General features: G+C 43.1%; 1 protein-coding gene across 1 annotated transcript in view; it reads right to left on the reverse strand.

Moving 5' to 3' along the window:
* Window positions 1-947: 947 nt before the first annotated feature.
* Window positions 948-23,324, reverse strand: part of ahnak (AHNAK nucleoprotein) — a 56,591-nt gene continuing 34,214 nt past the window's right edge. The window contains 8 exon segments of the mRNA XM_045724258.1: window positions 948-11,020; window positions 11,322-11,711; window positions 11,865-13,805; window positions 13,966-16,362; window positions 16,516-18,442; window positions 18,560-20,455; window positions 20,907-21,136; window positions 22,820-22,977. Coding sequence (XP_045580214.1) covers window positions 948-11,020; window positions 11,322-11,711; window positions 11,865-13,805; window positions 13,966-16,362; window positions 16,516-18,442; window positions 18,560-20,455; window positions 20,907-21,136; window positions 22,820-22,976 — 19,011 coding nt within the window. The 5' untranslated portion in view covers window position 22,977.

Raw genomic sequence — 23,324 nt, forward strand, 5'->3', positions numbered from 1 at the left:
CAAATATAGCATGACTCTTTTATTCATGATAGTCATACATTTTCTTTAGTACAACCAAACACCAGAGACTTACATTAAGTGAGACAGTGAGGGAGAGAAATAGAGAGATGGTGAGAGAGAGAATGTCTCCATAAAAAAAGCATGATTTGCTTCTTTACATTTCTAAATATCTTGATTGTACAAAAATACAAATGGATTCTTCAGCATATGGTGTACTAATTGTAATAATCAAATTGGATGTTAAAAAAAGAAAAAAGCCTGCTCTCTCTCAAAGATTAATAACAACAGTAAATAGAGTTTATTAGTAAACAGAAACATTGTTTTTATTTGCAATTATGGTCTCTAACTGCATTGGTATGCAGGGACGGCTTTATGTTGAGTAAATATGCTTCTGCAACGATTACATATCCAAAGTTTCATAAACAAAAGTAAATCATTTCATACATAAAAACAAAAAGTAGTTATAGCAGTTGTTGTTTTTGCTGTGTGTATAAACATACTTTTCTTAAAAATAACAATTGAATCTATACTATTTTTTGTGCAATAGAACCCTGCATATAAAAATACCACACCTAATCTTGACAAAATGCATTTTAACAGAATGCAATACAACAGTGGGACTAAACATGTGAGGCACTATTGGTATGAATTTGGTGAGATTTATGTTCAATAAATTTTGACTATGTACAAAAGACAATACTTAATATTACAATACAGATTTATCTTATTTACAGTTAAATTGTAGTCTGAACAATATCATGTACCCCATATGTAATAAGTAAAATGTGTGGAGAAAGTCCAAAGGGAATAACACGGTTTGTTACATTAAGATGAGATGTGAACTCATCTGTCAAGTTTTAAATTCTTGAGCAGATAGGGCTGTTGTGTATATGGAGAAGATAATTGGGTAGTATATGAGAGAGTTTTTATTAGCCTCAACAATTCATTCATTTCTTTGGTGACATAGAAAACTCAAGTTTTGGGAAATGGAAACCACCTCTAGACCCACTGTCGCTGCTGGAAGATGAGGCGATTCTCGACTTTTTAGAGGGGAGAGATACACCACCACTTCCCTCTACTCTCTCTTCACTATCTTCACCCAGTGTCACTTCATATGAGCCCGTTGACTTTGAGCCAAAACCACCAAAGGTGCCAAACTTTGACTTGCTCTTCTTTCCTTTCACCTTGGCCCCCCCAACATCTACAGAGATGTCGCCACCCTCAGCACTTAAGTGACTTGAGGGGGAAGATACAGACAGATCTCCCTCGTCACTCGCCACAGAGGAAGACCGATGCCTTGATTTCTTAAAAAGATCCAGTGAGGCTGACTTGCTCTTAGGGGACACACTAAGCCCAGATCCTCCCTCTACTGACAACTTGCCACTTACTAACTCTCCATGACTTAAACTCAACTCTTTGGAGCCCTTAACGCCGCCACTACCACCGGCTCCCAGTTCTGCATCCGGCCCCTGGAAGCTTAGATCCGCTGCACTACCTCCCTTTGCTTTTGACTTGCCAAAACCGAACCTTGGCATCTTCACATTCACTTTACCACCACTGTTCTTCACGTCTGGGCTGTGCAACTCCAGGCTCGGAGAACTAACTCTACCACTAACCGAAGGAGTCTGCACATCAACCTTCTCACCCCCCACTGCTAACCCTGCTCCTGCCCCTGCTTCTAACCCTGCATCAACATCTACTCCCATCTCTGGTCCATGGTACTTTGGAACACTGATTTTGGGGAATGATACATGTCCCTCTGGGAAATGTAGTCCAACGTATCCTGAAACATTTGAGTCTACTTCTACTCCTCCTCCAATATCTGTCTTAGGACCTTTAAAACCTCCTGAGAGGCTTGCCTCTCCTTTCAGATTTTGCCCGTTCACATTCACATCAACATCAGGGACATTTACCTGGGGCCCTTTGATTTTCATCCCTGGAAATTTAATGTTAGACTTAGTTTTTACATATGGGACTTCCATGTTTACATCTGGGCCCCCAATGTTGGCTTGTAGGCTCCCAGATGACAAGCCACCAGACAGAGAGTCATCACCTTTAACTTTGGGAGATTTTACATCAAATTCCACATCGGGGAAATGAAGTTTTCCAAAGAAGGGTTTCTTTACTTTTGTTCCTTTCAGGTGAAGCTCAGGAGAGTCAACATCTAAATCTACACCTGATGTTTCAAGGTCAATATCAACATCAGGTTTCTTTGTTTTCCCTTTGATTTTGGGTAGTTTGAATTTGCCTTTCTTTCCTTTGACATGAACGTCAACATCAGGGGCTTCTAGACTACTGTCAACCTCTGGCAAATGAACATCTAATTTGGGGCTCTTTCCTCCCATATGGATCTTTGGTGCATTGAATTTAGGTCCTTTGATATTTGCATCCCCTAGGTTAAGGTCAACCTCAGGTGCTTTCACATCAATCTTTCTGTGAGAAATATTCAGTTCAGGACCTTCAACTTCTGGGGACTTAATACCAAATGTGGGACCTTTGAACTTTGGAAACTTGATCTCTGGTTTTTCAATACTGAAACTGGGACTTCCCATATCAAGGGTACCACCTGACAACTTTGCATCAGGACCTCTGATGTCGAGATCTGTACGTGAAATGTCAACACTAGGTACCATGATGTCAATATCAGCTTTAGATAGGTTAAGATCGACGTCTGGACCCTCCAGTTTAGGTCCTCTGAATCCAAATGATGGCATCTTCATCTTTGGCATCTTAAATCCTCCTGAACCTTCAACATCTGGACCTTCGATGTCTACTTTGGGTTCTTTGAGGTCTCCTGACATATCAAAATCTCCCTTCACCTTTGGACCTTGCAGGTTGAAGTCCATATCAGGCATGGACATCTTTGGTCCAGATACGGAAGGCTTCTTGAATTTTGGCCCTTTGATTTTACCATCGGCGCCTTCAATGTCTAGGTTTGGACCTTTGACGTCAAAATCAGGTCCTTCAATGTTAATGTCAGCTTTAGGTAAGTTGAAATCGACATCCGGACCATCCAGTTTAGGTCCTTTGAATCCAAAGGAAGGCATTTTCATCTTTGGCATCTTAAATCCTCCTGAACCTTCAATGTCAACATCTGGACCTTCGATGTCTATTTTGGGTGCTTTGAGGTCTCCTTCGATCTTGGGGACTGACACATCTCCCTTTGCCTTTGGACCTTTCAGGTTGAAATCCATATCTGGCATTGAAATCTTTGGTCCTGACATTGACGGCATCTTGAATTTTGGCCCTTTGATTTTACCATCATACCCTTCAATGTCAATTTCTGGACCTTCAACGTTAATATCAGCTTTAGGAAGGCTGATATCAACATCTGGCCCCTCCAGGTTAGGTCCTTTGAATCCAAATGATGGCATCTTCATCTTTGGCATCTTAAATCCTCCTGAACCTTCGATGTCAACATCTGGACCTTTAATGTCTACTTTGGGTGCTTTGAGGTCTCCTGACATATCAACATCTCCCTTCATCTTTGGACCTTTCAGGTTGAAGTCCACATCTGGCATTGAGATCTTTGGTCCTGATATGGATGGCATCTTGAATTTTGGCCCCTTGATTTTACCATCTGGGCCTTCAATGTCCAGTTCTGGGCCTTTGATGTCAACATTGGGCCCCTTAATATCAATGTCAGCTTGAGGAAGGTTGATATCAACATCAGACCCCTCCACTTTGGGTCCTTTAAATCCAAAGGATGGCATCTTCATCTTTGGCATCTTAAATCCTCCTGAACCTTCAATGTCAACATCTGGACCTTTAATGTCTACTTTGGGTGCTTTGAGGTCTCCTGACATATCAACATCTCCCTTCATCTTTGGAACTTTCAGGTTGAAGTCCATATCAGGCATTGAGATATTTGGTCCTGATATGGATGGCATCTTGAATTTTGGCCCTTTGATTTTACCATCTCGGCCTTCAATGTCCAGGTCTGGACCTTTGATGTCAACATTGGGACCCTTAATATCAATGTCAGCTTTAGGAAGGTTGACATCAACATCTGGCCCCTCCAGTTTGGGTCCTTTGAATCCAAAGGATGGCATCTTCATCTTTGGCATCTTAAATCCTCCTGAACCTTCAATGTCAACATCTGGACCTTGAATGTCCATTTTGGGTGCTTTGAGGTCTCCCTCGATCTTCGGGACTGACACATCAAAATCTCCCTTTACCTTTGGACCTTTCAGGTTGAAATCCATATCCGGCATTGATATCTTTGGTCCTGACATTGAAGGCATCTTGAATTTTGGTCCTTTGATTTTACCATCATAGCCTTCTATGTCAATTTCTGGACCTTCAACGTTAATGTCAGCTTTAGGTAGGTTGACATCAACATCTGGCCCCTCCAGTTTGGGTCCTTTGAATCCAAAGGATGGCATCTTCATCTTTGGCATCTTAAATCCTCCTGAACCTTCAATGTCAACATCTGGACCTTTAATGTCTACTTTGGGTGCTTTGAGGTCTCCTGACATATCAACATCTCCCTTCATCTTTGGACCTTTCAGGTTGAAGTCCATATCAGGCATTGAGATATTTGGTCCTGATATGGATGGCATCTTGAATTTTGGCCCTTTGATTTTACCATCTCGGCCTTCAATGTCCAGGTCTGGACCTTTGATGTCAACATTGGGACCCTTAATATCAATGTCAGCTTTAGGAAGGTTGACATCAACATCTGGCCCCTCCAGTTTGGGTCCTTTGAATCCAAAGGATGGCATCTTCATCTTTGGCATCTTAAATCCTCCTGAACCTTCAATGTCAACATCTGGACCTTGAATGTCCATTTTGGGTGCTTTGAGGTCTCCCTCGATCTTCGGGACTGACACATCAAAATCTCCCTTTACCTTTGGACCTTTCAGGTTGAAATCCATATCCGGCATTGATATCTTTGGTCCTGACATTGAAGGCATCTTGAATTTTGGTCCTTTGATTTTACCATCATAGCCTTCTATGTCAATTTCTGGACCTTCAACGTTAATGTCAGCTTTAGGTAGGTTGACATCAACATCTGGCCCCTCCAGTTTGGGTCCTTTGAATCCAAAGGATGGCATCTTCATCTTTGGCATCTTAAATCCTCCTGAACCTTCAATGTCAACATCTGGACCTTTAATGTCTACTTTGGGTGCTTTGAGGTCTCCTGACATATCAACATCTCCCTTCATCTTTGGACCTTTCAGGTTGAAGTCCATTTCAGGCATTGAGATATTTGGTCCTGATATGGATGGCATCTTGAATTTTGGCCCTTTGATTTTACCATCTGGGCCTTCAATGTCCAGGTCTGGACCTTTGATGTCAACATTGGGACCCTTAATATCAATGTCAGCTTTAGGAAGGTTGACATCAACATCTGGCCCCTCCAGTTTGGGTCCTTTGAATCCAAAGGATGGCATCTTCATCTTTGGCATCTTAAATCCTCCTGAACCTTCAATGTCAACATCTGGACCTTGAATGTCCATTTTGGGTGCTTTGAGGTCTCCCTCGATCTTCGGGACTGACACATCAAAATCTCCCTTTACCTTTGGACCTTTCAGGTTGAAATCCATATCCGGCATTGATATCTTTGGTCCTGACATTGAAGGCATCTTGAATTTTGGTCCTTTGATTTTACCATCATAGCCTTCAATGTCAATTTCTGGACCTTCAACGTTAATGTCAGCTTTAGGTAGGTTGAGATCGACATCCAGACCCTCCAGGTTGGGTCCTTTGAATCCAAAGGATGGCATTTTCATCTTTGGCATCTTAAATCCTCCTGAACCTTCGATGTCAACATCTGGACCTTTAATGTCTACTTTGGGTGCTTTGAGGTCTCCTGACATATCAACATCTCCCTTCATCTTTGGACCTTTCAGGTTGAAGTCCATATCAGGCATTGAGATATTTGGTCCTGATATGGATGGCATCTTGAATTTTGGCCCTTTGATTTTACCATCTGGGCCTTCAATGTCCAGGTCTGGACCTTTGATGTCAACATTGGGACCCTTAATATCAATGTCAGCTTTAGGAAGGTTGACATCAACATCTGGCCCCTCCAGTTTGGGTACTTTGAATCCAAAGGATGGCATCTTCATCTTTGGCATCTTAAATCCTCCTGAACCTTCAATGTCAACATCTGGACCTTCAATATCTATTTTGGGTGCTTTGAGGTCTCCCTCGATCTTCGGGACTGACACATCAAAATCTCCCTTTACCTTTGGACCTTTCAGGTTGAAATCCATATCTGGCATTGATAACTTTGGTCCTGACATTGAAGGCATCTTGAATTTTGGCCCTTTGATTTTACCATCTGGGCCTTCAATGTCCAGGTCTGGACCTTTGATGTCAACATTGGGACCCTTAATATCAATGTCAGCTTTAGGAAGGTTGACATCAACATCTGGCCCCTCCAGTTTGGGTCCTTTAAATCCAAAGGATGGCATCTTCATCTTTGGCATCTTAAATCCTCCTGAACCTTCAATGTCAACATCTGGACCTTCAATATCTATTTTGGGTGCTTTGAGGTCTCCCTCGATCTTCGGGACTGACACATCAAAATCTCCCTTTACCTTTGGACCTTTCAGGTTGAAATCCATATCTGGCATTGATAACTTTGGTCCTGACATTGAAGGCATCTTGAATTTTGGCCCTTTGATTTTACCATCTGGGCCTTCAATGTCCAGGTCTGGACCTTTGATGTCAACATTGGGACCCTTAATATCAATGTCAGCTTTAGGAAGGTTGATATCAACATCTGGCCCCTCCAGTTTGGGTCCTTTGAATCCAAAGGACGGCATCTTCATCTTTGGCATCTTAAATCCTCCTGAACCTTCAATGTCAACATCTGGACCTTCAATATCTATTTTGGGTCCTTTGAGGTCTCCCTCGATCTTCGGGACTGACACATCAAAATCTCCCTTTACCTTTGGACCTTTCAGGTTGAAATCCATATCTGGCATTGATAACTTTGGTCCTGACATTGAAGGCATCTTGAATTTTGGCCCTCTGATTTTACCATCTGGACCTTCAATGTCCAGTTCTGGACCTTTGATGTCAACATTGGGCCCCTTAATATCAATGTCAGCTTTAGGAAGGTTGATATCAACATCTGGCCCCTCCAGGTTAGGTCCTTTGAATCCAAAGGATGGCATCTTCATCTTTGGCATCTTAAATCCTCCTGAACCTTCGATGTCAACATCTGGACCTTTATTGTCTATTTTGGGTGCTTTGAGGTCTCCTGACATATCAACATCTCCCTTCATCTTTGGACCTTTCAGGTTGAAGTCCATATCAGGCATGGAGATCTTTGGTCCAGTTATTGATGGCATCTTAAATGTTGGCCCCTTGATTTTACCATCTGGGCCTTCAATGTCCAGTTCTGGGCCTTTGATGTCAACATTGGGACCCTTAATATCAATGTCAGCTTCAGGAAGGTTGATATCAACATCAGGCCCCTCCAGGTTGGGTCCTTTAAATCCAAAGAATGGCATCTTCATCTTTGGCATCTTAAATCCTCCTGAACCTTCAATGTCAACATCTGGACCTTGAATGTCCATTTTGGGTGCTTTGAGGTCTCCTTCGATCTTGGGGACTGACACATCAAAATCTCCCTTTACCTTTGGACCTTTCAGGTTGAAATCCATATCTGGCATTGATAACTTTGGTCCTGACATTGAAGGCATCTTGAATTTTGGCCCTCTGATTTTACCATCATAGCCTTCTATGTCAATTTCTGGACCTTCAACGTTAATGTCAGCTTTAGGTAGGTTGAGATCGACATCCGGACCCTCCAGGTTAGGTCCTTTGAATCCAAAGGATGGCATCTTCATCTTTGGCATCTTAAATCCTCCTGAACCTTCGATGTCAACATCTGGACCTTTAATGTCTACTTTGGGTGCTTTGAGGTCTCCTGACATATCAACATCTCCCTTCATCTTTGGACCTTTCAGGTTGAAGTCCATATCAGGCATGGAGATATTTGGTCCAGTTATTGATGGCATCTTGAATTTTGGCCCCTTGATTTTACCATCTGGGCCTTCAATGTCCAGTTCTGGACCTTTGATGTCAACATTGGGGCCCTTAATATCAATGTCAGCTTGAGGAAGGTTGAGATCAACATCTGGCCCCTCCAGGTTAGGTCCTTTGAATCCAAAGGATGGCATCTTTATCTTTGGCATCTTAAATCCTCCTGAACCTTCAATGTCAACATCTGGACCTTCAATATCTACTTTGGGTGCTTTGAGATCTCCTTCAATCATTGGCACAGACATGTCCACATCTCCCTTTATCTTTGGACCTTTCAGGTTAAAGTCCATATCAGGCATAGAGATCTTTGGTCCTGATATTGATGGCATCTTGTAATTTGGGCCCTTGATTTTGCCATCAGGGCATTCAATGTCAATTTCCGGAACTTTAATGTCAACATTGGGTCCCTTAATGCCAACATCAGCTTTGGGTATGTTAATATCTATATCTGGTATCTCTACCTTCGGGCTTCTGAATCCAAATTTTGGCATTTTGAATTTGGATCCTTTGACCTTAGGGCTGGTAGCCCCAACATCAAGCTCAAGGTCTGAAACACTAACTTTCGGTCCTTTGACATTAATATCTGCTTTTGCTAGATTTACATCAACCTCAGGAGACTTGATTTTTGGCCCTCCGAATCCAAACTTTGGCATTTTGAACTTAGACTTCTTTGGTGTAATGTCAGGACTCTCAATTGAGACATCCAATCCATCAAATTCAGCTTTGGGTGTACTGATATCTCCCTCAACTCCCCCTTTTAACTTTGGCCCTTTGAGATTGAAATCAATATCAGGCATTGATATTTTGGGGCCAGACATAGAGGGCATCTTCATCTTTGGCATCTTAAATCCTACTGAACCTTCAATGTCAGCATCTGGACCTTCAATATCTACTTTGGGTGATTTCAGGTCACCTTCAATCATTGGCACAGACATGTCTACGTCTCCCTTCATCTTTGCACCTTTTAGGTTGAAATCCACATCAGGCATGGAGATCTTCGGTCCTGAAATTGATGGCATCTTGAATTTTGTCCCTTTGATTTTACCATCAGGGCCTTCAATTTCAAGTTCTGGACCTTTAATGTCCCCTTTGGGAGATTTGATGTCTATATCAGCTCTTGGTAGGTTAACATCAACATCTGGACCCTCCAATTTAGGTCCTTTGAATCCAAATGATGGCATCTTCATCTTTGGCATCTTAAATCCTCCTGAACCTTCAATGTCAAGATCTGGCCCTTCTATCTCTACTTTGGGTGCTTGGAGGTCTCCTTCTATCATGGGCCCTGACATATCCAAATCTCCTTTCATCTTTGGACCTTTTAGGTTGAAATCCACATCAGGCATGGAGATCTTCGGTCCTGAAATTGATGGCATCTTGAATTTTGTCCCTTTTATTTTTCCATCTGGACCTTCAATGTCAAGATCTGGACCTTCAATGTCTACTTTGGGTGCTTTAAGGTCTCCTGACACATCGAAATCTCCCTTCATCTTTGGACCTTTCAGATTGAAGTCCACATCGGGCATGGAGATCTTTGGTCCTGACATTGACGGCATCTTGAATTTCGGCCCTTTGATTTTACCATCAGGGCCTTCAATGTCAAGTTCCGGACCTTTAATGTCCACTTTGGGTGCGTTGATGTCTATATCAGCTTTTGGCAGGTTAACATCAACATCTGGACCCTCCAATTTAGGTCCTTTGAATCCAAATGATGGCATCTTCATCTTTGGCATCTTAAATCCTCCTGAACCTTCAATGTCAAGATCTGGCCCTTCTATCTCTACTTTGGGTGCTTTGAGGTCTCCTGACACATCAAAATCTCCCTTCATCTTTGGACCTTTCAGATTGAAATCTACATCTGGCATGGAAATCTTTGGTCCTGACATTGACGGCATCTTGAATTTCGGCCCTTTGATTTTACCATCAGGACCTTCAATGTCAAGTTCCGGACCTTTAATGTCCACTTTGGGAGTTTTGATGTCAATATCTGCTCTTGGTAGATTAACATCAACATCTGGACCCTCCAATTTAGGTCCTTTGAATCCAAATGATGGCATCTTCATCTTTGGCATCTTAAATCCTCCTGAACCTTCAACGTCAAGATCTGGCCCTTCTATCTCTACTTTGGGTGCTTTAAGGTCTCCTTCTATCTTGGGCCCTGACATATCCAAATCTCCTTTCATCTTTGGACCTTTTAGGTTGAAATCCACATCAGGCATGGAGATCTTCGGTCCTGAAATTGATGGCATCTTGAATTTTGGCCCTTTGATTTTTCCATCTGGACCTTCAATGTCAAGAACTGGACCTTCAATGTCTACTTTGGGTGCTTTAAGGTCTCCTGAAATATCAAAATCTCCCTTCACCTTTGGGCCTTTCAGATTGAAGTCCACATCAGGCATGGAGATATTTGGTCCTGACATTGACGGCATCTTGAATTTCGGCCCTTTGATTTTACCATCAGGGCCTGCAATTTCAAGTTCTGGACCTTTAATGTCCCCTTTGGGAGATTTGATGTCTATATCAGCTCTTGGTAGGTTAACATCAACATCTGGTCCCTCAAATTTAGGTCCTTTGAATCCAAATGATGGCATCTTCAACTTTGGAATCTTAAATCCTCCTGAACCTTCAATGTCAAGATCTGGCCCTTCTATCTCTACTTTGGGTGCTTTGAGGTCTCCTTCAATCTTGAGCCCTGACACATCGAAATCTCCCTTCATCTTTGGACCTTTCAGATTGAAGTCCACATCGGGCATGGAGATCTTTGGTCCTGACATTGACGGCATCTTGAATTTCGGCCCTTTGATTTTTCCATCTGGGCCTTCAATGTCAAGTTCCGGACCTTTAATGTCCACTTTGGGTGCTTTGATGTCTATATCAGCTTTTGGTAGGTTAACATCAACATCTGGTCCCTCCAATTTAGGCCCTTTGAATCCAAATGATGGCATCTTCATCTTTGGCATCTTAAATCCTCCTGAACCTTCAATGTCAAGATCTGGCCCTTCTATCTCTACTTTGGGTGCTTTGAGGTCTCCGGCCTGACACATCAAAATCTCCCTTCATCTTTGGACCTTTCAGATTGAAGTCCACATCGGGCATGGAGATCTTTGGTCCTGACATTGACGGCATCTTGAATTTCGGCCCTTTGATTTTACCATCAGGGCCTTCAATGTCAAGTTCCGGACCTTTAATGTCCACTTTGGGCGCGTTGATGTCTATATCAGCTTTTGGTAGGTTAACATCAACATCTGGTCCCTCCAATTTAGGTCCTTTGAATCCAAATGATGGCATCTTCATCTTTGGCATCTTAAATCCTCCTGAACCTTCAATGTCAAGATCTGGCCCTTCTATCTCTACTTTGGGTGCTTTGAGGTCTCCACTTGGGCCTGACACATCAAAATCTCCCTTCATCTTTGGACCTTTGAGATTGAAGTCCACATCGGGCATGGAGATCTTTGGTCCTGACATTGACGGCATCTTGAATTTCGGCCCTTTGATTTTACCATCAGGGCCTTCAATGTCAAGTTCCGGACCTTTAATGTCCACTTTGGGAGTTTTGATGTCAATATCTGCTCTTGGTAGATTAACATCAACATCTGGACCCTCCAATTTAGGTCCTTTGAATCCAAATGATGGCATCTTCATCTTTGGCATCTTAAATCCTCCTGAACCTTCAACGTCAAGATCTGGCCCTTCTATCTCTACTTTGGGTGCTTTAAGGTCTCCTTCTATCTTGGGCCCTGACATATCCAAATCTCCTTTCATCTTTGGACCTTTTAGGTTGAAATCCACATCAGGCATGGAGATCTTCGGTCCTGAAATTGATGGCATCTTGAATTTTGGCCCTTTGATTTTTCCATCTGGACCTTCAATGTCAAGATCTGGACCTTCAATGTCTACTTTGGGTGCTTTAAGGTCTCCTGAAATATCAAAATCTCCCTTCACCTTTGGGCCTTTCAGATTGAAGTCCACATCAGGCATGGAGATCTTTGGTCCTGACATTGACGGCATCTTGAATTTCGGCCCTTTGATTTTACCATCAGGGCCTTCAATTTCAAGTTCTGGACCTTTAATGTCCCCTTTGGGAGATTTGATGTCTATATCAGCTCTTGGTAGGTTAACATCAACATCTGGACCCTCCAATTTAGGTCCTTTGAATCCAAATGATGGCATCTTCATCTTTGGCATCTTAAATCCTCCTGAACCTTCAATGTCAAGATCTGGCCCTTCTATCTCTACTTTGGGTGCTTGGAGGTCTCCTTCTATCTTGGGCCCTGACATATCCAAATCTCCTTTCATCTTTGGACCTTTTAGGTTGAAATCCACATCAGGCATGGAGATCTTCGGTCCTGAAATTGATGGCATCTTGAATTTTGTCCCTTTTATTTTTCCATCTGGACCTTCAATGTCAAGATCTGGACCTTCAATGTCTACTTTGGGTGCTTTAAGGTCTCCTGACACATCGAAATTTCCCTTCATCTTTGGACCTTTCAGATTGAAGTCCACATCGGGCATGGACATCTTTGGTCCTGACATTGACGGCATCTTGAATTTCGGCCCTTTGATTTTACCATCAGGGCCTTCAATGTCAAGTTCCGGACCTTTAATGTCCACTTTGGGCGCGTTGATGTCTATATCAGCTTTTGGTAGGTTAACATCAACATCTGGACCCTCCAATTTAGGTCCTTTGAATCCAAATGATGGCATCTTCATCTTTGGCATCTTAAATCCTCCTGAACCTTCAATGTCAAGATCTGGCCCTTCTATTTCTACTTTGGGTGCTTTGAGGTCTCCTTCTATCTTGGGCCCTGACACATCGAAATCTCCCTTCATCTTTGGACCTTTGAGATTGAAGTCCACATCGGGCATGGAGATCTTTGGTCCTGACATTGACGGCATCTTGAATTTCGGCCCTTTGATTTTACCATCAGGGCCTTCAATGTCAAGTTCCGGACCTTTAATGTCCACTTTGGGTGTTTTGATCTCAATATCTGCTCTTGGTAGATTAACATCAACATCTGGACCCTCCAATTTAGGTCCTTTGAATCCAAATGATGGCATCTTCATCTTTGGCATCTTAAATCCTCCTGAACCTTCAACGTCAAGATCTGGCCCTTCTATCTCTACTTTGGGTGCTTTAAGGTCTCCTTCTATCTTGGGCCCTGACATATCCAAATCTCCTTTCATCTTTGGACCTTTTAGGTTGAAATCCACATCAGGCATGGAGATCTTCGGTCCTGAAATTGATGGCATCTTGAATTTTGTCCCTTTGATTTTTCCATCTGGACCTTCAATGTCAAGATCTGGACCTTCAATGTCTACTTTGGGTGCTTTAAGGTCTCCTGACACATCGGAATCTCCCTTCATCTTTGGACCTTTCAGATTGAAGTCCACATCGGGCATGGAGATCTTTGGTCCTGACATTGACGGCATCTTGAATTTCGGCCCTTTGATTTTACCATCAGGGCCTTCAATGTCAAGTTCCGGACCTTTAATGTCCACTTTGGGCGCGTTGATGTCTATATCAGCTTTTGGTAGGTTAACATCAACATCTGGACCCTCCAATTTAGGTCCTTTGAATCCAAATGATGGCATCTTCATCTTTGGCATCTTAAATCCTCCTGAACATTCAATGTCAAGATCTGGCCCTTCTATTTCTACTTTGGGTGCTTTAAGGTCTCCTGACACATCAAAATCTCCCTTCGTCTTTGGACCTTTCAGATTGAAGTCTACATCTGGCATGGACATCTTTGGTCCTGACATTGACGGCATCTTGAATTTCGGCCCTTTGATTTTACCATCAGGGCCTTCAATGTCAAGTTCCGGACCTTTAATGACCAGCTTTGGGTGCTTTGATGTCTATATCAGCTTTTGGTAGGTTAACATCAACATCTGGTCCCTCCAATTTAGGTCCTTTGAATCCAAATGATGGCATCTTCATCTTTGGCATCTTAAATCCTCCTGAACCTTCAATGTCAAGATCTGGCCCTTCTATCTCTACTTTGGGTGCTTTGAGGTCTCCTTCTATCTTGGGCCCTGACACATCGAAATCTCCCTTCATCTTTGGACCTTTGAGATTGAAGTCCACATCGGGCATGGAGATCTTTGGTCCTGACATTGACGGCATCTTGAATTTCGGCCCTTTGATTTTACCATCAGGGCCTTCAATGTCAAGTTCCGGACCTTTAATGTCCACTTTGGGAGTTTTGATGTCAATATCTGCTCTTGGTAGGTTAACATCAACATCTGGACCCTCCAATTTAGGTCCTTTGAATCCAAATGATGGCATCTTCATCTTTGGCATCTTAAATCCTCCTGAACCTTCAATGTCAAGATCTGGCCCTTCTATCTCTACTTTGGGTGCTTTAAGGTCTCCTTCTATCTTGGGCCCTGACATATCCAAATCTCCTTTCATCTTTGGACCTTTTAGGTTGAAATCCACATCAGGCATGGAGATCTTCGGTCCTGAAATTGATGGCATCTTGAATTTTGGCCCTTTGATTTTTCCATCTGGACCTTCAATGTCAAGATCTGGACCTTCAATGTCTACTTTGGGTGCTTTAAGGTCTCCTGAAATATCAAAATCTCCCTTCACCTTTGGGCCTTTCAGATTGAAGTCCACATCAGGCATGGAGATCTTTGGTCCTGACATTGACGGCATCTTGAATTTCGTCCCTTTGATTTTACCATCATGGCCTTCAATGTCAAGTTCCGGACCTTTAATGTCCACTTTGGGAGTTTTGATGTCAATATCTGCTCTTGGTAGGTTAACATCAACATCTGGACCCTCCAATTTAGGTCCTTTGAATCCAAATGATGGCATCTTCATCTTTGGCATCTTAAATCCTCCTGAACCTTCAATGTCAAGATCTGGCCCTTCTATCTCTACTTTGGGTGCTTTAAGGTCTCCTTCTATCTTGGGCCCTGACATATCCAAATCTCCTTTCATCTTTGGACCTTTTAGGTTGAAATCCACATCAGGCATGGAGATCTTCGGTCCTGAAATTGATGGCATCTTGAATTTTTTCCCTTTGATTTTTCCATCTGGACCTTCAATGTCAAGATCTGGACCTTCAATGTCTACTTTGGGTGCTTTAAGGTCTCCTGACATATCGAAATCTCCCTTCATCTTTGGACCTTTCAGATTGAAGTCCAAATCGGGCATGGACATCTTTGGTCCTGACATTGACGGCATCTTGAATTTCGGCCCTTTGATTTTACCATCAGGACCTTCAATGTCAAGTTCCGGACCTTTAATGTCAGCTTTGGGTGCTTTGATGTCTATATTAGCTTTTGGTAGGTTAACATCAACATCTGGTCCCTCCAATTTAGGTCCTTTGAATCCAAATGATGGCATCTTCATCTTTGGCATCTTAAATCCTCCTGAACCTTCAATGTCAAGATCTGGCCCTTCTATCTCTACTTTGGGTGCTTTGAGGTCTCCTTCTATCTTGGGCCCTGACACATCGAAATCTCCCTTCATCTTTGGACCTTTCAGATTGAAGTCCACATCGGGCATGGAGATCTTTGGTCCTGACATTGACGGCATCTTGAATTTCGGCCCTTTGATTTTACCATCAGGGCCTTCAATGTCAAGATCTGGACCTTCAATGTCTACTTTGGGTGCTTTAAGGTCTCCTGACATATCAAAATCTCCCTTCACCTTTGGGCCTTCCAGATTGAAGTCCACATCAGGCATGGAGATCTTTGGTCCTGACATTGACGGCATCTTGAATTTCGGCCCTTTGATTTTACCATCAGGGCCTTCAATGTCAAGTTCCGGACCTTTAATGTCCACTTTGGGCGCTTTGATGTCTATATTAGCTTTTGGTAGGTTAACATCAACATCTGGTCCCTCCAATTTAGGTCCTTTGAATCCAAATGATGGCATTTTCATCTTTGGCATCTTAAATCCTCCTGAACCTTCAATGTCAAGATCTGGCCCTTCTATCTCTACTTTCGGTGCTTTAAGGTCTCCTGACACATCAAAATCTCCCTTCATCTTTGGACCTTTCAGATTGAAGTCCACATCTGGCATGAGATGTCTCTTGTAAAAAATTCCCTTCATTTGGACTTTAGATTGAAGTCACATCGGGCATGGAATCTTTGGTCCTGACATTGAAGGCATCTTGAATTTCGGCCCTTTGATTTTACCGTCCTGGCCTTCAATGTCAAGTTCGGGACCTTTAATGTCCACTTTGGGAGCTTTGATGTCAATATCAGCTTTTGGAAGGTTAACATCAACATCTGGTCCCTCCAATTTAGGTCCTTTGAATCCAAATGATGGCATCTTCATCTTTGGCATCTTAAATCCTCCTGAACCGTCAACGTCAAGATCTGGCCCTTCTATCTCTACTTTGGGTGCTTTAAGGTCTCCTTCTATCTTGGGCCCTGACATATGCAAATCTCCTTTCATCTTTGGACCTTTTAGGTTGAAATCCACATCAGGCATGGAGATCTTCGGTCCTGAAATTGATGGCATCTTGAATTTTGTCCCTTTGATTTTTCCATCTGGACCTTCAATGTCAAGATCTGGACCTTCAATGTCTACTTTGGGTGCTTTAAGGTCTCCTGACATATCAAAATCTCCCTTCACCTCTGGGCCTTTCAGATTGAAGTCCACATCAGGCATGGAGATCTTTGGTCCTGACATTGACGGCATCTTGAATTTCGGCCCTTTGATTTTACCATCAGGGCCTTCAATGTCAAGTTCCGGACCTTTAATGTCCACTTTGGGCGCTTTGATGTCTATATCAGCTTTTGGTAGGTTAACATCAACATCTGGTCCCTCAAATTTAGGTCCTTTGAATCCAAATGATGGCATCTTCATCTTTGGCATCTTAAATCCTCCTGAACCTTCAATGTCAAGATCTGGCCCTTCTATCTCTACTTTGGGTGCTTTGAGGTCTCCTTCTATCTTGGGCTCTGACACATCGAAATCTCCCTTCATCTTTGGACCTTTCAGATTGAAGTCCACATCGGGCATGGAGATCTTTGGTCCTGACATTGACGGCATCTTGAATTTCGGCCCTTTGATTTTACCATCAGGGCCTTCAATGTCAAGTTCCGGACCTTTAATGTCCACTTTGGGCGCTTTGATGTCAATATCAGCTCTTGGTAGGTTAACATCAACATCTGGACCCTCCAATTTAGGTCCTTTGAATCCAAATGATGGCATCTTCATCTTTGGCATCTTAAATCCTCCTGAACCTTCAATGTCAAGATCTGGCCCTTCTATCTCTACTTTGGGTGCTTTGAGGTCTCCTTCTATCTTGGGCTCTGACACATCGAAATCTCCCTTCATCTTTGGACCTTTCAGATTGAAGTCCACATCGGGCATGGAGATCTTTGGTCCTGACATTGACGGCATCTTGAATTTCGGCCCTTTGATTTTACCATCAGGGCCTTCAATGTCAAGTTCCGGACCTTTAATGTCCACTTTGGGCGCTTTGATGTCAATATCAGCTCTTGGTAGGTTAACATCAACATCTGGACCCTCCAATTTAGGTCCTTTGAATCCAAATGATGGCATCTTCATCTTTGGCATCTTAAATCCTCCTGAACCTTCAATGTCAAGATCTGGCCCTTCTATCTCCACTTTGGGTGCTTTGAGGTCTCCTGACACATCGAAATCTCCCTTCATCTTTGGACCTTTCAGATTGAAGTCCACATCAGGCATGGAGATCTTTGGTCCTGACATTGACGGCATCTTGAATTTCGGCCCTTTGATATTACCATCGGGACCTTCAATGTCAAGTTCCGGAGCTTTAATGTCCACTTTGGGTGCTTTGATGTCTATATCAGCTCTTTTTAGGTTAACATCAACATCTGGTTCCTCCAATTTAGGTCCTTTGAAACCAAATGATGGCATCTTCATCTTTGGCATCTTAAATCCTCCTGAGCCTTCAATGTCAAGATCTGGCCCCTCTATCTCTACTTTGGGTGCTTTGAGGTCTCCTTCTATCTTGGGCCCTGACACATCGAAATCTCCCTTCACCATTGGGCCTTTCAGATTGAAGTCCACATCAGGCATGGAGACCTTTGGTCCTGACATTGACGGCATCTTGAATTTTGGCCCTTTGATGTTACCATCAGGGCCTTCAATGTCAAGTTCTGGACCTTTAATGTCTAATTTGGGCGCTTTGAGGTCTATATCAGCTTTTGGCAGGTTAACATCAACTTCTGGACCCTCCAATTTAGGACCTTTGAATCCAAATGATGGCATCTTCATCTTTGGCATCTTAAATCCTCCTGAACCTTCAATGTCAAGATCTGGCCCTTCTATCTCTACTTTGGGTGCTTTGAGATCTCCTTCTATCTTGGGCCCTGACACATCGAAATCTCCCTTCATCTTTGGACCTTTCAGATTGAAGTCCACATCGGGCATGGAGCCCTTTGGTCCTGATATTGATGGACCTTTAATGTCAACTTTGGGAGCCTTGATGTCAATGTCATCTTTGGGTAGGTTGAGATCAACATCCGCAACCTCCAGTGGAGGTCCCTTGATTCCAAATGACGGCATCTTCATCTTTGGCATCTTAAATCGTCCTGAACCTTCAATGTCAACATCTGGACCTTCAATGTCTACTTTGGGAGCTGTTGTATCTCCTTTTATCTTTTGCACTGACACATTGACATCACCCTTTAGCTTTGGCCCTTTAAGATTGATGTCCATATCAGGCATTGGGATCTTTGGTCCTGACATTGATGGCATCTTGAATTGTGGGCCCTTGATTTTTCCATCAGGGCCTTCGATGTCAAGTTCTGGACCTTTGATGTTAACATTAGGTCCCTTTATTTCGATGTCACCTTTAGGTAGTTTGACATCCACATCTCCCTCCCGTTTAGTTCCTTTGATTCCAAATGATGGCATCTTCATCTTTGGCATCTTAAATCCTCCTGAACCTTCAATGTCAACATCTGGACCTTCAATGTCTACTTTGGGTGATTTGAGGTCTCCTTCTATCTTGGGCCCTGACACATCAAAATCTCCTTTCATCTTTGGACCTTTCAGATTGAAGTCCACGTCAGGCATTGAGATTGTTGGTCCTGATATTGTCGGCATCTTGAATTTTGACCCTTTGATTTTACCATCTGGGCCTTCAATGTAAAGTTCTGGACCTTCAATTTCTACTTTGGGAGCCTTGATGCCAATGTCAGTTTTTGGTAGGTTGACATCGACATCAGGACCCTCACGTCCCGCTCCTTTGATTCCAAATGATGGCATCTTTACTTTGGGTATCTTGAAACCGCCTTCTGGATCATGAACATCAACACCTGAAACTTTAATGTCTACTTTAGGTGTTTTGATATCAATACCACCTATCTTCTTTCCTTCTTTAACATTCATAGATGGGCCTGATACATCTACATCTACTCCAGGAACCGAAACATCTACACTACACTTCACTTTCGGTAGTTTAACATCTCCATCGCTTTCTGTACCTGCAGTGTTCAGTCCCAATGATGGCATTTTGATGCCACCTTTAAGTTTGCTTTCATTTTCAATGGTTGTTCCTTTTACTGACGGTCCTTTTACAGACATTTTCACTGAGCCAGACTCCTTTATGCCTGGGGTATTGATGTCAAGTTTTGGCGCTCTTATGTCTTTTGATATCTTGTCTCCATTCAACCCTGTATCAATGCCTGGCATGCTGGGTAAGGAAACCCCACCCTGGTTGCCTCCGGAGTGACCTACGCTCCCAGACGCTTTCATCTGTTGATCACTAATGGTTATTCCCGGTACTGAACCTCCGACCCTACCCTGCCAGTCTGCACTGCCTCTACCAGGCAAATTAACGTCTACTCCTCTCACCTCCCCTTTACCCATTGCTATGGAGCTGGAGGAAATATTTGTTGTTCTTCCAGGGACCGTGACATTGACTGATCCTGCCTGGTAGTCAGCTGAGTCACCTGAAACCTGAAATCTCCCGTCTCCCTGCTGACCCTTCACCCCCGACATTCCAAAGCTAGGTCCTTTGAATCTGATCCCTGCTGCTCCACCATCTCCCCCCTCTATCTCCCTCGTAACAGTGGTGGTCTTCACCCCTCCAGTGCTCCAGTGCTTCTCAGAAGAGCTAGTTACATGCGGCCCAGTGAAGGAAACCCCATCACCTCCTAGTTCAAAATCACCCCCCTCCAATCCACCTCCTATACCTGAAGAGCTTCCGCTTCCGTGTAAAACTCGGATTTGAGACGAACTGTCCCCTTCTGACTGCTCGTATCGTTTCCCTTTGAACTCTGTGCCGGTGAGCTCAAGCTGCTCGTCCACACCCCCTGGCATGTCTACAGAGTAGGTAGTGATGCGACGGGTGATAGTGGTGATCGTGCTGCCATCAGTGCTGGTGCTGCTGTGGCGCTCCGTATGGACGTCCACGCCCTCAGCCAGATCCTCAGACTTCAGTCGGGGCTTAATCTTCTTGGAATATATTCGCTTGTAATCTTCATCATCCCCACTCTGTTCTCGTCAAAAGAAGGTGAAATCAGTAATTGCAGTAATTCATAAATTTATTACATTGAGTAATAATACTATTGTTGAAAATATACAGTATGAACATTTGATATGGAAGTAAGTATATTTGAGAAGATATGTGTATAGTCTGTATTCAAGAAGGCTGTGTTCACTAGAGTTGGGGTTCAATTCAATTTCAATTCCAGTGAATTCCGAAAGTAAACCTAATTCTAATTACAATTCTAAATGTTCCTCGTTATAAAACCATTGAAGATAATTGGAATTCCAGTGTACTTCCTGAATTAACTGGAAGTGAAATAGAATTGACCCCAATCCTGGTGTTCACATAAAAGCTACTGAAAAGTTTATTCAAATCCTGTAAAAGTCCAATCTTTGCCGCACCATCACACAAGTAAATACACTTAAAATTGCTTGCACAGTAAACATAGCTACATACCAGGATACTGTCTTGGCTGGAGCCTCCAAACCTTCCCTTCCCTTCATACGACAGTGTTCCCATTGGGGATCGGCAGGGTGACAGAGTGCCCATGGGGGAGCGGCATGGTGACTTGTCCTTGTTCTGTAGTTTCAGTCCAACCTTGTGTTTGTTTAAGGTCTTAAGGAGCTCCGCTGTCTCCTCGGAACTCATGTTGTCAAAGTAGATGGTGGCACCCACAATTTGATCACCTTTAGGGGAAGCCCACAAGAGAACATTGATACCATGTTAAAATCTGTCATGACGTTGGCCTGTGGGTAAGGTTTATGACCCCCCCCCATAAATACCTTTCTCCCTTCCCTCTCTCTCTGACTCTACTAAAGGACTCTTGAAAAGCCTTTGTTAAACATAGAGAGTCTGGGAACATCAAACAAGTGGGGGGAAAGGAACCATATTTCGGTAATAGAACCAGTTGAAAATATGCGTTGGTACTTAATGAATATGATGTCAGTTCGGTTGTCATCTGAGACATTATGACTGATGACAGGATGACATAAACTGTATCTGGGAAAGTCTACACATTATAGTTATCAGATTCACATGGAATTGTTGTGCAATTTAAAGGTTTGAATATGAAACTATTTGTGGAAAGATTAAATATAATTTTAGCTTCCAATTGAGAGAATTAGGTTTTCAGAAGGTTACAGCTCTGCTCAATCAGTGGCCCGCCCCTGTGAAGAGACATTGGTTATAAACTATGAAACACGCCCTTCTCTCCCTCCACTATATAAGCCTTGACGAAAATATAACTTTCTGTTCCGAGTCCGCTTCGCCGGCAGTCTCTGCGTTAAAAGGGCGAATAACTTTCTGTTCCGGGTACATTAGGGCGACGGTCCGATGTCAGAAGGATTCAGATAATAACTACAGAACTAAGCCAACCTCAGTGTGAGCTTTGGTTGCAAATGGTATGAACTTTGAACTCTTATTCACTACAGAAGTGATACCTCCTAGCCGTTGAGTTAGCAGCGGGGGCTAGGAACGTGGGCTAGGAAAGGACGGACGACGTATCCAGTCTAACACACAACGACGATACTACAACGTATACCATTTACCACCAGAGACATTCTTCCGAGGACAGCAAGATCTCTGTTGGGCAACACGGCCAGCATCTACGACCAACCTACCGAAGCGCAGCTCTGAGTGAATATTTATTGCATTTCCCTTTTCCAAATGGGCGGTAATTTAGAATGCATAAGATACTGTATTTACGATAGCACAGCTTCTACCTTTGTTCCTCAGTCTTCCCGCTCTTTCACTCAAACCCAACCCCCTTTCCTTTGTGTAACCAGCCGCCATGTCGGCTCCGTCCACCAGGGACGTTTTCTGTATGACATAATTTGCATTCTGTGTGTATGTAATTCTGTGTGATTAGTTAGGTATTTAGTAAATAAATAATTAAACCCAATTTTGTATTGCTGATTCAACTTGTTAGCCAGGGTTCGTAAAGATAACCAAGAATTTACAACTTTCAGATGAGACTGAAATAAGGTGACGATTAATATTGACTGCTATTGATGTAAAATATTACTAGGTCTTTAAGAGTTTATTTGGAAGATAACAGCTCTATAAACACTATTTCGTGGTGCCCCGACTTTCTAGTTAATTACATTTACATGATTAGCTCAATCAGGTAATATTAATTACAGAGAAAGGATTTTATAGAATAGCATGTCATATCACTTCATCCGGCATAGCCAAAGACACGACAAATCCGTCAGTCAAAATGGATTTTGAATACAACAAAGGTAGATCAAACAAATCTTACTGTATATCAACTTACATAAATGATATGATATCAGGAATTTAAATAACTGTAGAAATCAATTAAGTTAATGAATACCTTACAGAAGAACAATGCTAACTCCGTTACATACCCTCGTGTACTCTTCCAGTGCGTCCAGCAGGCGACTCCATTTTCACCTCTTTGACATAGATCTCTCCTTCACCTGACTGCTCAAGGGTCATTCCCTGTTTCTCTGGACCCGACCAGTCAGAGAAGAGCACCTCCCTGGTTTCCTCCTCTTCGGCCATCCTTTAATAACGATAGATGTTAATGGGGCTGTTTCAATACAAGAAGAATCTCAAAGACTCTTTGAGGAACAACAACATTAAGTTAGTTAATGGGCTGGACTTTAGAGAAGGGGGGAGAGAGGGGGAGAGAGAAGGAGGGGGAGAAAGAGAGAGAAGGGGGAGAGAGAAAGGGGGAGAGAGAAGGAGGGGGAGAGAGAGGGGAGAGAGAAGGGGGAGAAAGGGGGGGAGAAGGGGGGAGAGAGAGGGCGAGAGAGAAGGGGGAGAGAGGGGGAGGGGGAGAGAGAGAGAGAAGGGGGGAGAGAGAGAGGGGGAGAGAGAAAGAAGGGGAGAGGGGGGAGAGAGAAGGGG

This window comes from Salmo salar, chromosome ssa09 (genome assembly GCF_905237065.1).
Source record: "Salmo salar chromosome ssa09, Ssal_v3.1, whole genome shotgun sequence".
Lineage (NCBI taxonomy): Eukaryota > Metazoa > Chordata > Actinopteri > Salmoniformes > Salmonidae > Salmo > Salmo salar.